The 13,512-nt window shown below is 38.8% G+C and overlaps 3 protein-coding genes across 3 annotated transcripts in view; 2 read left to right on the top strand and 1 right to left on the bottom strand.

The window, feature by feature from the left end:
- Window positions 1-13,512, top strand: part of LOC134794745 (uncharacterized protein K02A2.6-like) — a 140,678-nt gene that overhangs the window by 90,949 nt on the left and 36,217 nt on the right. The window lies entirely within an intron of this gene.
- On the top strand, window positions 320-1,334 carry LOC134795103 (uncharacterized). The gene is made up of 2 exons (XM_063766936.1): window positions 320-341; window positions 766-1,334. The coding sequence occupies exons 1-2, from the start codon at window positions 320-322 to the stop codon at window positions 1,287-1,289; spliced, it is 546 nt and encodes a 181-aa protein (XP_063623006.1). The 3' UTR covers window positions 1,290-1,334.
- Window positions 1,361-2,314, bottom strand: LOC134795105 (uncharacterized). Its single transcript, XM_063766937.1, has one exon. It carries the CDS (start codon window positions 2,312-2,314, stop codon window positions 1,361-1,363), a length of 954 nt encoding a protein of 317 aa, XP_063623007.1.

A 13,512-nucleotide genomic window follows, 5' to 3' on the forward strand; every position in this document is an offset into this window, starting at 1 on the left:
GAGCAGCATTTCCCAACCTGGGGTCCATAGGTAATAGGTATCCCTATAGTCTGTTGATTTCAAAGATAAAGCTAGATAAAGGTCTAGGGTGTGCCTAAAACAGGCATTTGAATTTGATTTGAAGGGGTCCATGGGGATCAACTTTGATAATATAGGTGTCCGCAGCTAACAAAGGAAATTGCTGTTCTAGAGTAACATACATATATCTCAAAATGTAAATTAGTCTTGTAGCTTTGCTAAAGTTATTGAAGTTCTTGTTAACATTCACATTCGACGACCGGTCTTGCCCTGGCCTAGTGGGTAGTGACCCTGTCTATGAATGGTCCCGGGTTCAAATCCCGGTAAGGGCATTTATTTGTGTGATGAAAACAAATATTTGTTCCTAAGTTATGGGTGTTTTCTATTTGTATAAGTATGTATTTATCTTTATTTAACTAATGTATATTGTCGTATAGTACAAGCTTTGCTTAGTTTGGGTATAGGTTGATCTGTGTAAGATTGTCCCCAAATATTTATTTATTTATTCATATGTGTTGGGCACCCATTCTACGGGGCATCCTAGTGGGAGATAGACATATGTATATAAGTAGCCACCAGTGCCCTGTTTATCAAAAGCTTGTAACTTGTAATACAAGTGGAAGTCCCTTTTTAACAGCTTTTGTTAGAAAGGGACTTCCACTTGTATTACAAGTTACAAGCGTTTGATAAACAGGGCACAGTCACTTGTTTTACAGTTAAATAAACTTTAAATTGTCTTCTTTTCAGGTACCTACGCTAGAATAACAGCATCAAAAACATTCAATGTTTTACGATGCCAAACAAATGATGGATCCTTGGTCGCCTTAATAATGGGAGCTAAAGTACCAGATACTCCAGCCATGAAACGAGGAAGATCATTGGAAGAAGTAGTAAGAAAGGAGTTGGAAAAAAAATATGGCAAGATTGCACAATGTGGTTTAATTATCAGCCATGAATTTCCAATGGTGGCTGCATCGCCAGATGGTATTTTAAAGGGTGACACTGTTATTGAAATTAAATGTCCAACGAGCCAGAAAAGTTTTAAATCTTATATACATAACAACACAATCACAGAAAAGTATGAAGCCCAAGTTCTTTTGCAAATGTATGTAAGTAATTTAAAAAAAGGTTTATTTTGTGTGGCAGATTGGGAATTTGAAAAAAATAATAAAGTCCATGTAATACCACTAGAGTATAATGAGATCAAAGTAAAGGATATTTTATATATAATTGTAAATTTTTGGAAGTTAAACATCTACAATGTATTGTAAAATCATTGTAGAAGTTTAACTTATTTAATATAGGAAAATAAAACATTTTGTAACCAAGTGTTTGTTTTTATTTATATGTTTCTAATTAAGGAATCTTGCAAATTAATTAAGGCACATGCAATAATAACACAATCGTCCAAGAACTTAACTGAATTAGTATTGACAACTGAATGGGGTTTAAGCATCGAGAACTCCCTTAGTCGTCTGATTACTCTTTCTATGTGTATCCGTAAACTTGCAATCTGCTTCGTTTTTCGTGCTTCAAGTTTGGTTAATCTGCACTTAGCTGATGCACTAGGAGGTCTCACTAAACTAAATCCCCTTTGTAATAACAGTTGCTCAATATGCTTGAATCCTCTATCAGCTAGAACAATAGCACCAGGTTCCAAATTATCTAGAAATTCGCAGTTTTCTACCAAACATACATCGGTGATCCTGCCACCATAGCCAGGAGATATGTAGTTAATAATACCATCAGGTGTGCTACTTATAAGGTATTTTATTGTATTGGCCTTTTTATAATTAGACCATGTTAGAGCCTGGTTGAGAGAATTTAATGGCTTTTGAATTTCAATTTCCAGGCAGTCTATTATGCAATTAATGTTTCTGTATTTATGCCTAAAAGCCATAGGTAAGTTCTGTTCTATGGCTTGCTTGTTAGATTTTATAATAAAACAATGTAAAGCCTTTGCAATGCTTGGCACATTTTTGCTAAAGATTTTGCTAGCATTAGAAACTGACATGCCAAACTGATCAGCAAGTTCAACAAGTTTAGTGTCCAATCTTATTTTTTTTAGACACAGCAATATATTTTCAACAGGAATACTAGTGTGTTTATTTATAATGCCTAGTAAATAATAACTTTCTTTTGGCATGCCAATATAAAACCTTGGTTTATTTTCTATTAATCTCAGAGTATTTGCAAGACATGATTGGTGAAATTCCTCTTGTTCTTTTCGTTGTCTTATTGCTGCTAGTTCGGACTCAACATTTTTTTTATCTTGATCATCACTGTCCGATGTCATTTGAAGAATTGAAGACTGAATAGATGGTGAAAGGTCGGTTTTGAGTTGCGATTTGGATGGTGAAGATTCCTCTGAGCTTGCCAATGTCTCCTCTTGAATGGTAAATAATTTTCTTTTTATTTTACTACGTCCCTCTCTTGAAGGTTTAACATGAATTGGAGATATTGCAACAGATGAAAACTGTATTGCTGTAGATGTTGCTTTGTGTTTGCTGAAACTGGTAGTCTGTAAGCCCATGCTTCTATATTTAGTTTTAAAATTTACTTGGACTATTTTACTTTCTGATTCTGGACACACTTGGGTTGATTTATTTTGGTTCTTTTCAATAAGTTTTGACTTTTCATGGATTACTTGTAAATGTGAAAGAAAAAATATTTCTATAGGTATTAATGAAACTAAACAAAAACTAAAGGTTCACATCAGTTTGTATTGAAAGTTATAAGGGTAGAGTATGACACAACTTTAGTATTCAGAAACACTTATTCAAGTTTTATGTTAAGAAGTTGATTAAAGTTTTACCAACATGAACTAAACTTAGGGTGGTATTCCATCTGTCCAATATGTTTGTTCAATGTCACGGCGTCTCATTCTCTCTCTCTCTCTCTCAAGCAAAACGTGAGACAAAACACACATTGGACAAAGAAATTGGGCAGGTGGAATACAACCCTTAGCAAAATACTCATGATTCTTATAGATATTTCCTATGAAAATCTAATTTAGATTTCTTTAACTGGATACATATCAATGCGTGACTGTACTGACATATGACAATTAAATTGCAGGTAACCACACATGGCACTAATGCAATGAGATAGTAAAGGCGAAGGGTCATAACAGGATAATTTTAGGTTATAGATTTACATACCTCCAGTCCCTCCAGTCCATACGTTATTATGTTGTGATTCTATGTTACATGGTGTATCTGTCGTAGTCGGATCGTATAATCCGCCGTATTACATTACGGCTAGCCGTTATCAAAAACAGGGGCGTTTTGAAATGCGGCGGTTCGACGATTAGCCGGATTGTCATTGCGATACGTTCTTCAATAAGGCGGCCAACGTTTAGCCGCATCGTACTACTATTTTAGATTGTAGAGTGACCAGTTCTTTCGGTCGCCTACGTAACCGGAGTTTGACAATGTTTGCAATTTAATTTATTTTTACCATGGTCCCACCGCACTACATGTGTTTCTTTTCCAAAACATTTCCTTCACAACTTAAATAGACGGAGCCCCGCACTGGGCGGTTTGCCCTTCGGGCATCTGAAGCTACCTAACGAACCTAACCTATTTACCTACCTACGCTTTTTTCCCCAAAGTGTAATGTTTTCACGGACGTCTCACTAAATCAATAGGTAGGTAGGTTAGGTTCGTTAGGTAGCTTCAGATGCCCGAAGGGCAAACCGCTCAGAAATAGGAGCCCCGCGAAGCGGGGCTCCGTCTAGTTAAGTTGCGAAAGAAATGTTTTTTGAAAAGAAACAGTCCGGCGAACTCCAGATTTGATGGACACCCCAGCGTTTGTCAGGCAGCGCCACGGGTGTTAAAAATGGGAACTAAAAACTGTCAAAGCGGCGGCTAATGACTCGCTGTATTACATTACGGCTAGCCGTGTTGAAGAACGTATGGCGCCGAATACATTCCGGCGGATTCTCATTCAGCCGCATTCAATCCGGCTAATCGTTAAACCGCCGCATTTCAAAACGCCCCTGTTTTTGAAAACGGCTAGCCGTAATGTAATACGGCGGATTATACGATCCGACTGCGACATATCCACAGTTTCAGTTGCTGCTGTCTGAGCGAGTATTTCTTGTATGATTGATGCACGCTGTCTTTTTAGTGCTACTGACCGGGGCATACTTTCGGCCGTTCTCTTTAAACGATCAGGTTGACATTCAAATCTAGAAGGTAAACAGGAGGGTTTCATTCGTATTGTCGAGATAGAACCCATAATTTTGTACTGCATATAGTTTTCCATATCCTTGGGCAGCTGTAATAGAGACAAATCAACTTTAAACAGGAAATAAGTACGTGTAAATGTAAACACAATATAAATAAACAATTTTGCTCTAACCTCCAAATGTTACTAGAGTACGTTAGCAGGTACCTATAAAGGAGCTACAGTTTTACTAAACTATCAATATAGATATTTTAAAGTAATACTACTCACATCAAAATGATCCTCGCAAAAATAAATTGAAGATTTGGGTGATACACTGGTCGGATCACGTCGTGCTAACTGCAGCCACTTTGCACGAAGATTTTGCGATCCAGGCACGTGGATAAACAATTTCGATGGGTTTTTAATGCTTGTATTTTGACACAAAGGAACAGCACATATTCTATTAGACTTTAACGCCATTTTTTAAAGAATCTTTAGTAAAAATAGTATCTCCCACGTATTGTTGACATTTGATCGTTACATCGTGACGTCACACGCTTGATTTGTCACGTGACTTAGCGTTTCGGCGGGAAATATGATATTTATTTATTAAAACTGACTTTTATTGTTGAAATGGCTCTAAATATAAGAAAAACAGTTATCAAGCGTATTTTTAGTCACTTTAGAACATATTGAAGTACTTTACGAAAATCTGTCAAATACCCTATTGGCTTATTCCGATGGTATATCTGCGGGCAACATTTTGTTTCAAAATGCAGTTGGAGGAAATTTTCTTTTTTTATTTAATATAGTTGTTACATCGGGAGCATGTTGTTATTGTACGTAGAGCCACAATTTCTTCCGGTAACAGTGTATTATACGTGTCAGCTTGTAAATTGAAGCGCTGCTGAGGATAAATATTTCTTTTACAAATAGCGCATGAAACATCGGCGAAAACATTAATACCAGCTTCAAAAGATTCTTCTGTTGTTATGTCCCTACGAACCTGAATGTTATGTCGCATTCTATTTAGCCGATCTGAACGAGATTCAGGTGTTTCGTTTAGTAACAGGTTGCGAATCAATCCAAGACGGTGGGCCCGTTGCTCCTCCGACTCGGTATATAGGCAGGCGGTCGTGGATTAATCCGCGGCGGTGGGCACGCTGCTCCTCCGTCTCGGTTGAAAGGTGCTCGTGGATTAAACCGAGGCGGTGGGCATGTTGCTCTTCCGTCTCGGTTGAACGGCGCTCGTAGATTAAACCGAGGCGGTGGGCACGTTGCTCCTCTAACTCGGTTGAAAGGCGCTCGTGGATTAAACCGAGGCGATGGGCACGTTGTTCTTCTGTCTCATTGGTTGGAAAGACGATCTTGGATTAATCCCAATCGGTGAGGACGCCTTTCAGTATTTTCACTAATTAATATTTTTTTATTGTACGCGTTCATTAGCGATAGTCTTTTTTTTCGCTGTTCACAACTTTCTTTTGATATCGCCTTCGCTCTAGACATACTACTTTGAGACAAACGTTTCTCCTTTTCTTCACTTGTGTCATTTTTACGTTTCTCTCTCATAAGAGTAGCGCGTTTGGACGGTCTACCCATAATTGTCAATAAACCTGTAGATAACGACTGTACATACTATTTACGTTCGTTCTGTACAGATACAAAAAACCTAAAAGAACGGCCGACTCCTAATATTTTATTAATAAAAATAAAACCGATAACTTTTATTTTTTTAGTTTGCTCAATGTACTAATACTTCAAAATTCGACACGTTATCAGCAATAGCATCATTTACTACTTCACTGAAAGGAGGTTGATTGCTGGTTGATGGTTCATTAGCGGTGAGAACTAACCTTGACGGAGAATTGGATCCCGATACCAGGTTCTGATCATTAAAGGTCTCAACGAGCTCAACATTTTGGCTCATGGACTGTGTGGATCGTCAACGGTCGAAATACTTTTTCCAGGTTCAACATTTAATCTTTTTCTCTTTCTCGCCGGCTCTGTCTGTGTACCAAAACGTTGTTGACGTAAATAATCTTTTAATGAATCCCGAACAACATGTTCGATCTCAGAAAATGGAGTATCCCGCGGCAGTTTCTTAAAAACCACATCCCGGTTACTATGTACATGGATATACAGTGTGGAAAGATAAGTCGGGCCCTGGAGGGAAACTACCTTAAATCCTTAAGCTAGCTTATTTTACTTTATTTTTAAAAAGAAACAAAATTGCATTCAAAGATTTTCTAAAACTCGCTTGCCTCGCCCGGGACTCGAACCGACTAGAAATTCCAAAAAATAAACACTCCCAGTTTTATTCTACTAGTCGATACAGTTAATGTTAATGATAACATTTCTCCAAAAAACATTAGGTCTTACACTCGTCTGTCGTATAAAATATCCATAAAATCGAATATCTAGTACAATTTTTAGACAAGCCAAATAGAAGAAAAAAAGAAAAATCTTTAAAGGCAGTTTTGTTTCTTTTTAAAAATAAAGGAATGTCTCCTTTAAGTAAAATAAGCCAGCTTAAGGATTTAAGGTAGTTTCCCTCCAGGGCCCGACTTATCTTTCCACACTGTATACCCGTGGCCATGAAGCTGCTTATTAAGGTCTCTTTTAACAGTATATATCTCAGAAGAAGCGTTATTTTGTGGGGACCGATCCTTTTTTTTTTCATTTCTGGCTGTTCTCTGGTCCTGTAGCCAACAAAATTCACTAACAGAACGCAGCCAACAAGACGTAGCTTGCCCTGTCTCGCTAATATGCAAGAGCGAGAGAGACACTACCAACGATTCGATGTCGATGCGCAATGAATCTTCATCCTGTCTATTCGATGTCATGTCTAACCTGTTTATTATTTTTCTTCTTTCTTGGATTCTGTTTATCCTTCTTCATCAAGCAATACTTCAGCCAAATCAGTAACAGAATACAAAGAATACAATTTTTTCCTACACAATGAACAATTAAATGTAGGACGATAGGCACTATCGTGTTGAGAGGGCTTCAAATAATCACTCATTTTACGCATAGACAATTAGTACACACTTTGCGAATACAATCATAACAATATGATAGCCAAAATTGGACAGGCACAATACAAAGCACATACATTGTATAGGTGAGACGTACGAGAATCTTGTGATTGTGAGGCCGAGTAACTGCGTCCAAATGTTCGTAAAAGTTGGCGGCGCCGAGGTCCTCGGGCGACAAGACTTGCGGCACCAAACCTTTATTCATCATTTCACGAACAGTTTTGCGGGCGTCACCCAAGTTGCGCTGACGTCCAAGCTCGTGTTCGTTCAAGGCGTCAATCATCTCGGCGATACGTTCACGGGAGGACGACATGGTACTGTACATAACACACAAAAAAAAACAAAGATGTAACAAAGTTTCGTATGCCTGTTCCGTCCATTGATCGATGCCTTCCATTCCACAGCAATGTCGTGCGCACTCACAAGTTTTAATAAGTTGCTCGCTGAGAACGTCTTGTAACACTTGACGACCATTGCCGGAATAAATATACTTGCGTAGGTATACAAGCGAGACAGTTAATAGAGCTACATTTGTAGGGTTTCTTCCATTTCGCCATAATACTCTGTACTCGCAATGAATCTTCATCCTGTCTATTTTATATAAATATAAATAAACAGTTTTCCTTACCAATCAGATTTTTTTCTTCAGTGCTTTTATTTTCAAAATCGGGTGTTATTTCTGCAACAACCTCCATCCATGCTCTATTTTTAGTTGTATAGACCAGCCAGTGGAGGACAACCTTTTAAACAAGATCTATAAATAAAACAATACACATGTATTTGTATTTCGCATAGCAACACAAAATACATTAATTCGCATCAGGCTCTTCTTCATCAAGCAATACTTCAGCCAAATCAGTAACAGAATACAATGAATACAATTTCTTCCAACACAATGCACAATTAAATGTAGGACGATAGGCACTATCGTGTTGAGAGGGCTTCAAATAATTAATCATTTTAACGCATCGAAAATTAGTACACACTTTACGAATACAATCATAACAATATGATAGCCAAAATTGGACAGGCACAAATCAAGGCACATACATTGTATAGGTGTGAAAAATCATCAGAAGCTCTGCATGTTTGGGCTCATTTGATCTGTCTCGATTAGGTTAACTCTGTTCTAGGGTCTCTCGGTCGAAATTTTATGTTGTGCAATATTTTAGCGCCTAAATTACTGTTTGGATCTTTGAAACTATATGGGTAATGTGTGTCTGGGATAGAAATAATGAATACAACTTCAACCTCAATGATAAATGTTTAATTTAATATAATTAAATTAACACGTTTAAATTGAATTTAAACCTAATCAAACACGCTTGACAGCCATTTGACTGTACATTCTCGTCCCCATTTTCCTAAAATCCTTTGAAGTTTGACTATATGCCATATTTTCGTTAATGACAATCCCGGAACTTTTTCAAGATAAATGGGGTAGCGCTGGCCGGCGATTTTGTGTTTATTGATGATCTGGATGATGTCAAAAATCTCTGCTACGGCGATCTCGTATTCATTGATTTGGGCATCAGTCGCATCTGCCTTCAGCTCCTGAATCTGAAAATGAAATTTAATTAGAATCGCTAATGGTGAATGTGAAGTCTTCCCATGGAAAACATTGGGACCGTTGCTCGATGATTACTTAGAGAAAGTAACGGAGATATCTGGCTTCAGTATGAGCTAATTCGTACGTCAAAATTTAATGACCTTAGAATTTAAGGTCTAATTAATAATTTACATGGGCCTATGTACACGTTAACAATTGAGTTTTCTCTCGACACTTATAATGTGGCAATAAAATTTTTTAACATTTACCCATGCCGCATAGTACGTCTTTGGCAATGCCATTGTCGTTAATTATTTATTAGTTTAATTTGCAAAAGTATAAAATGCTTTACACGAGTACTTTTGTCCAGTGCAGTAAGTTTGTTTACAGTGCATGTTTACCGTTTTCTGGATATCAGCCAATCGTCTGGCACTAAGTGACGACTCCCGTAATAAAATTCCCGTGTTCGAATAAAGTTACATGGGCGAGTTGAGAAGCACCACGTCAGGAGTAATAAAAAATCATGAGCGATTTACGGAATTTCAAATGGAAAAGATTTTTAGTGTATTTGTTACTTTCTTTTTGGCTGTATCGAATTACACATGCCTACTGCAGATTAAATTATAGTGTTATTAACAATCTGAAGTTCCGTGGTTTTAGGCTAGTCGAATTAATCTCGATCAAAGAGTCTGTATGACAGTTGTGTCAAAAAATACTGTCAATAAAGCTGTCTAGAGATAGAATGGTATTGTGATGCCGACACTGTGGGCTTTTGCATTAAATGAAACAACTTGAAGTTAAAAAACTTAGGTTTATTAAATCAATCATAGACGCTAAACATACGTTCCACTCTCTTGCAAATGCATGTCTTTCCTAAAACAGTGCAGAGATCTTGCATTAAAAATTTAAATATTTCATCATTCACTGCACTTTTTTTTAAGTAATACGGAGTTCGCGGCGCTTTTGTTTTTATTCTCCGTATTTCCCGTTTCGTGGCGCACATTTTTGTGATGATAGGCATGCATCTTCTAGCTTGATCCTTTCCTGCCATGTTAAATAGGTTCTGGAACTAAAACTAATGACATTAGCAACGGAATGGTAAGATTGTCATTGAGCTAGAATGAAACAAAAATAAAAGAGAGATAAATAAGTAACCTATATGCCAAACGGCAAAATGACGAAAAAGATTTTCACACTTACCCATTTTAAGTCATTCTTCAAGGTTGAAGATATTTCTTACAATCGATTTTACAAAAAAAATTATATGTACAAATGCTGTGTAATTTCCTGGCTCAGCGCTTATGCTGAACTGGTACATTTAATTAAACTCTGCACAACCGGAAATATCGATAAGTTTAATTAACTTATTAGGCCGCTATTTTTTGCTTACAATGTAGATAAGCGTATTGACGATATTGGCGACTTTGACCGGATTTTCCTTATCCTAAATTTCCTGCGATCTTATATTATTTCCCGTGGCTGTGGTATTTTTATTTAACTCTTTAAATAAGTTTAAATATCTTAAAGAGGTATAATATGATATATAGCGTTAGCTATATAGGTAGAAATATAATGCTATAGACTTAGCCAGTAAAGGCTATTAGCTAATATAAGGCCTAGTCATATGCTGCCATGAGATGCGGGTATGGCAGCCACATTTGCCACAGAGTCAATCAGACACTTTCCGTTGGTAGTTCGAGATGGCCAATGGCTCGTTGGATTCGTCCCAGCGAGAAGAATTCATTGAGCCCTTTCCCAACTGTGTACCTTCGCAGTGTGGCCCTTTACAACCCGAAATGTACGTATCGGTTGTGGTTGGTACGTATTTTTAGAAAGTGGACTAACTAGACAATTGGCTGACTCGGGCAGCTGGTCTGAATTCGTTATTGATTCGCAGCTTCGCAGCTTGGTTTTTCTGATAAACACAACTCTTGCTGGAAGTTGTTCAAGAGAGTGCCAATCACTCCAACACCCTTTAAAACACAAGCCCTCGTCACTGAAGTGACACACATGGAGTTTACTGACTTGGTATTATTTTTACGACTGCAAACATGGCAATCTCGTCGTGTCTTCCTAGTGAGAATACGAGGCACATGCACTACCTCCCTCCTCAGCCGCATGTCGTCCGGAATCGGAATATCAGCTGATATTTGTCGGGCGAGTGATGGGCGATGTGCCACTATCAGTGAATTCGCCAGCTTTTCACGGAACTTACGATGCGTGATTTCGGGAATTCCACGCCGTTTCAAAGAAATGGTAGTATTATTAGAGCATTGTGCACACTGACATTAAGTAACCTTTTGAACATTTTTATGTACCACTTTAAACACCTCTTCCGCTATATTAAGTACATGGATAACTTTCGATCCTTAAGTTCAACGCCACCCATTGTGTTATTGTAATTTCTTACATCCACAGGTTTCACTAGATCCCGTCCTGCTTTTTTGACCACGTAAGTTTCGGCAGTGTGATACGTCGAAATCATGTTTATAATCATGTATATTCGCCATAGAAAGTCTAAAGAGTTTCCCGTCTTTTAAAGAAAATTTGAAAAATTCGCTGGAATAGATCTGCAATCATTGACGATCTTGTGATTATCGGCGTTAAGTACTCCAAATGACCCTGAGGGAATGTGAACTCCTTGATGCTCTATTGGTCCTTGTGGAACTGCAGCTGGAGGTAAGTTGGTCCTAATTTCTTCACCGCTAGCTGTTAAAACTGTTCCAATGTGCGTTATGTAATCGTTGATGCTCTTCGGTATGCATTGATAATCTGGTAACGCTTCATGAAAGTTTGAGTACTGTGGTAGTACGTCTTGTCCTGACTCGCGTGCCTGTTGTAGAATCTCAACATTTAAATGGTTGCACATAACATGTGTGAACGCACTCTGTGGTAAACGTTCATGTAATCTTGGGTCAATTGCCCATAGATCGCGATACGTGGCTTCCACGATCGGAATGAAACCGCCATAGTCAAAGTTTTGACAGTATTTCCCCTGGATAGGAACCATGCTCGTTGCTGGTCCTACATCATATAAGGGTGCGTCTGTCGCTGGCGTTATTGGCGATCTTGTCATACCATTCACCTGGCTCAGCGTGAATAAATGTGGCGAATGATGATTCGTACGTTTATTGCGTCTAGATACTTTCATAAGTCTTGACAATGCGTCAGGCACAACGTTAAGCGATCCCTTTCTGTGCTCAATATCAAAATCGAATTGAGACAGTCTGCAACCCCAACGAGCCAACCTCCCTGACGGGTTTTCTACATTCATGAACCATTTGCGTGACGCGTGATCCGTGATCACATAAAACTTACGTGAGCCTAAATATGCCTGAAATTTCTCCACTGAAAATATAACCGCAAGAGCGTCCCTTTCAGTGGCGCTGTAATAAAAAAAATCAAAATCAAAATACATTTATTTCAAATAACTATGATCCATACATTGATAAAATTATAGATACATTACGAATCACAATAATAATCATACATCACCATTATAATACAAATGTTAAATTAAATTTAAATACTAAAAATAAAATAATAAGTGAATCCTTCAATATGGTCCATTAGCCAGTCCTCGCGTGGCTGGCAGTATCGAAGTATCAGCATATTGATAATAACGATGCTCAGCATACACCAGTAATCCATTGTGTGGGCTGCAGTAGCTTGGAGAGGCGCAGCCATCCGTGCCTGGTGTATATCCGCGGGTAGAGCCGGTCCTGGTAAGCAGTTCCGCGGATCGGCAGTATTACAATATAAGACGTCCATACTGTACGGCAGTTGGTAATATACTGCCAAACATCAATAATTATCTCATTTGGCGAGATCACTAAGGTTATCTCGTAAAAGGTCAGCGGCAGAGGTCAAGTCTTATCAGCAGCAAGTAACTTACGTAATAATCTACGATTGCGCATGATGACGCAACACTGTTTGTCTGTTTCGTTTGGTTTGGTGTTTACCCTTAACCAAGGAGCGGGCAAACACCGGCGGGCTGTAACAGTTAAAATTAATAAATTTAGCATATAAAACAAATTTAAAATTAAAACACATAATACAAGTTTATTTATTAACGGGACAATAAGTACATAATACAAAAGAAAACACAAAATTTACACATAAAATCACAAACTAACAAAAATCCTTACATTTTATACTACATATATTACTTAAAACTACCTAACCTAAAACCCGTTCTGCGTTATGCCCGGTCCAAAAGTCCCTATCACACTTGCAGCGTTGCCGCGCTGTATGGCGATGGAGACCTGTTGGACCAGCCAAGACCCAGAACGGGGGTCGTTACCCCTCTCCATCAGCCGCCGACCCAGTTCACTCAACAATTCACCCGCCTCGCTGCACCAGGGTCCGGCCGTTTCCACAGCAACCGGCACAAAATCGTACGCCCCCTGCAACTCGGAGTACTTGGCGCGCTTACTTTTGGCCGCTATTTCTGCCGCCGAACCTGCCGCCTTAACCGTGTGCCTTAGATGGGACGCAGCAAATGTACTAACACATGTCGCATCCCATAAAAGGCACCGCCCCCTTCGCCAGGGAACCCAGGTGAGCCCGTCGGGTCTTTTCCCGTCCGACCGAGACAAGCCTGGTGGTTCCAGTACGCACGGGATATTGGCCGACACCATTGCCCGCCGTACAATTTCGTTTAAAGAGTGGTGCCTAGGGAACCGACCGGCGCACCTCTGGCAACTTAACCCGTGATGGCCGTTCTCCTCAACCAAC

This window comes from Cydia splendana, chromosome 11 (assembly GCF_910591565.1).
Source record: "Cydia splendana chromosome 11, ilCydSple1.2, whole genome shotgun sequence".
Taxonomy (NCBI): Eukaryota; Metazoa; Arthropoda; class Insecta; order Lepidoptera; family Tortricidae; genus Cydia; species Cydia splendana.

Coding starts and splice junctions, on each gene's coding strand:
- LOC134795103 (XM_063766936.1), top strand. CDS start 320: ATGGTCCCGGGTTCAAATCCCG. Junction 342..765: donor GGTCCCGGGTTCAAATCCCG/GTAAGGGCATTT, acceptor TCTTCTTTTCAG/GTACCTACGCTAGAATAACA.
- LOC134795105 (XM_063766937.1), bottom strand. CDS start 2,314: ATGACATCGGACAGTGATGATCAAGATAAAAAAAATGTTGAGTCCGAA.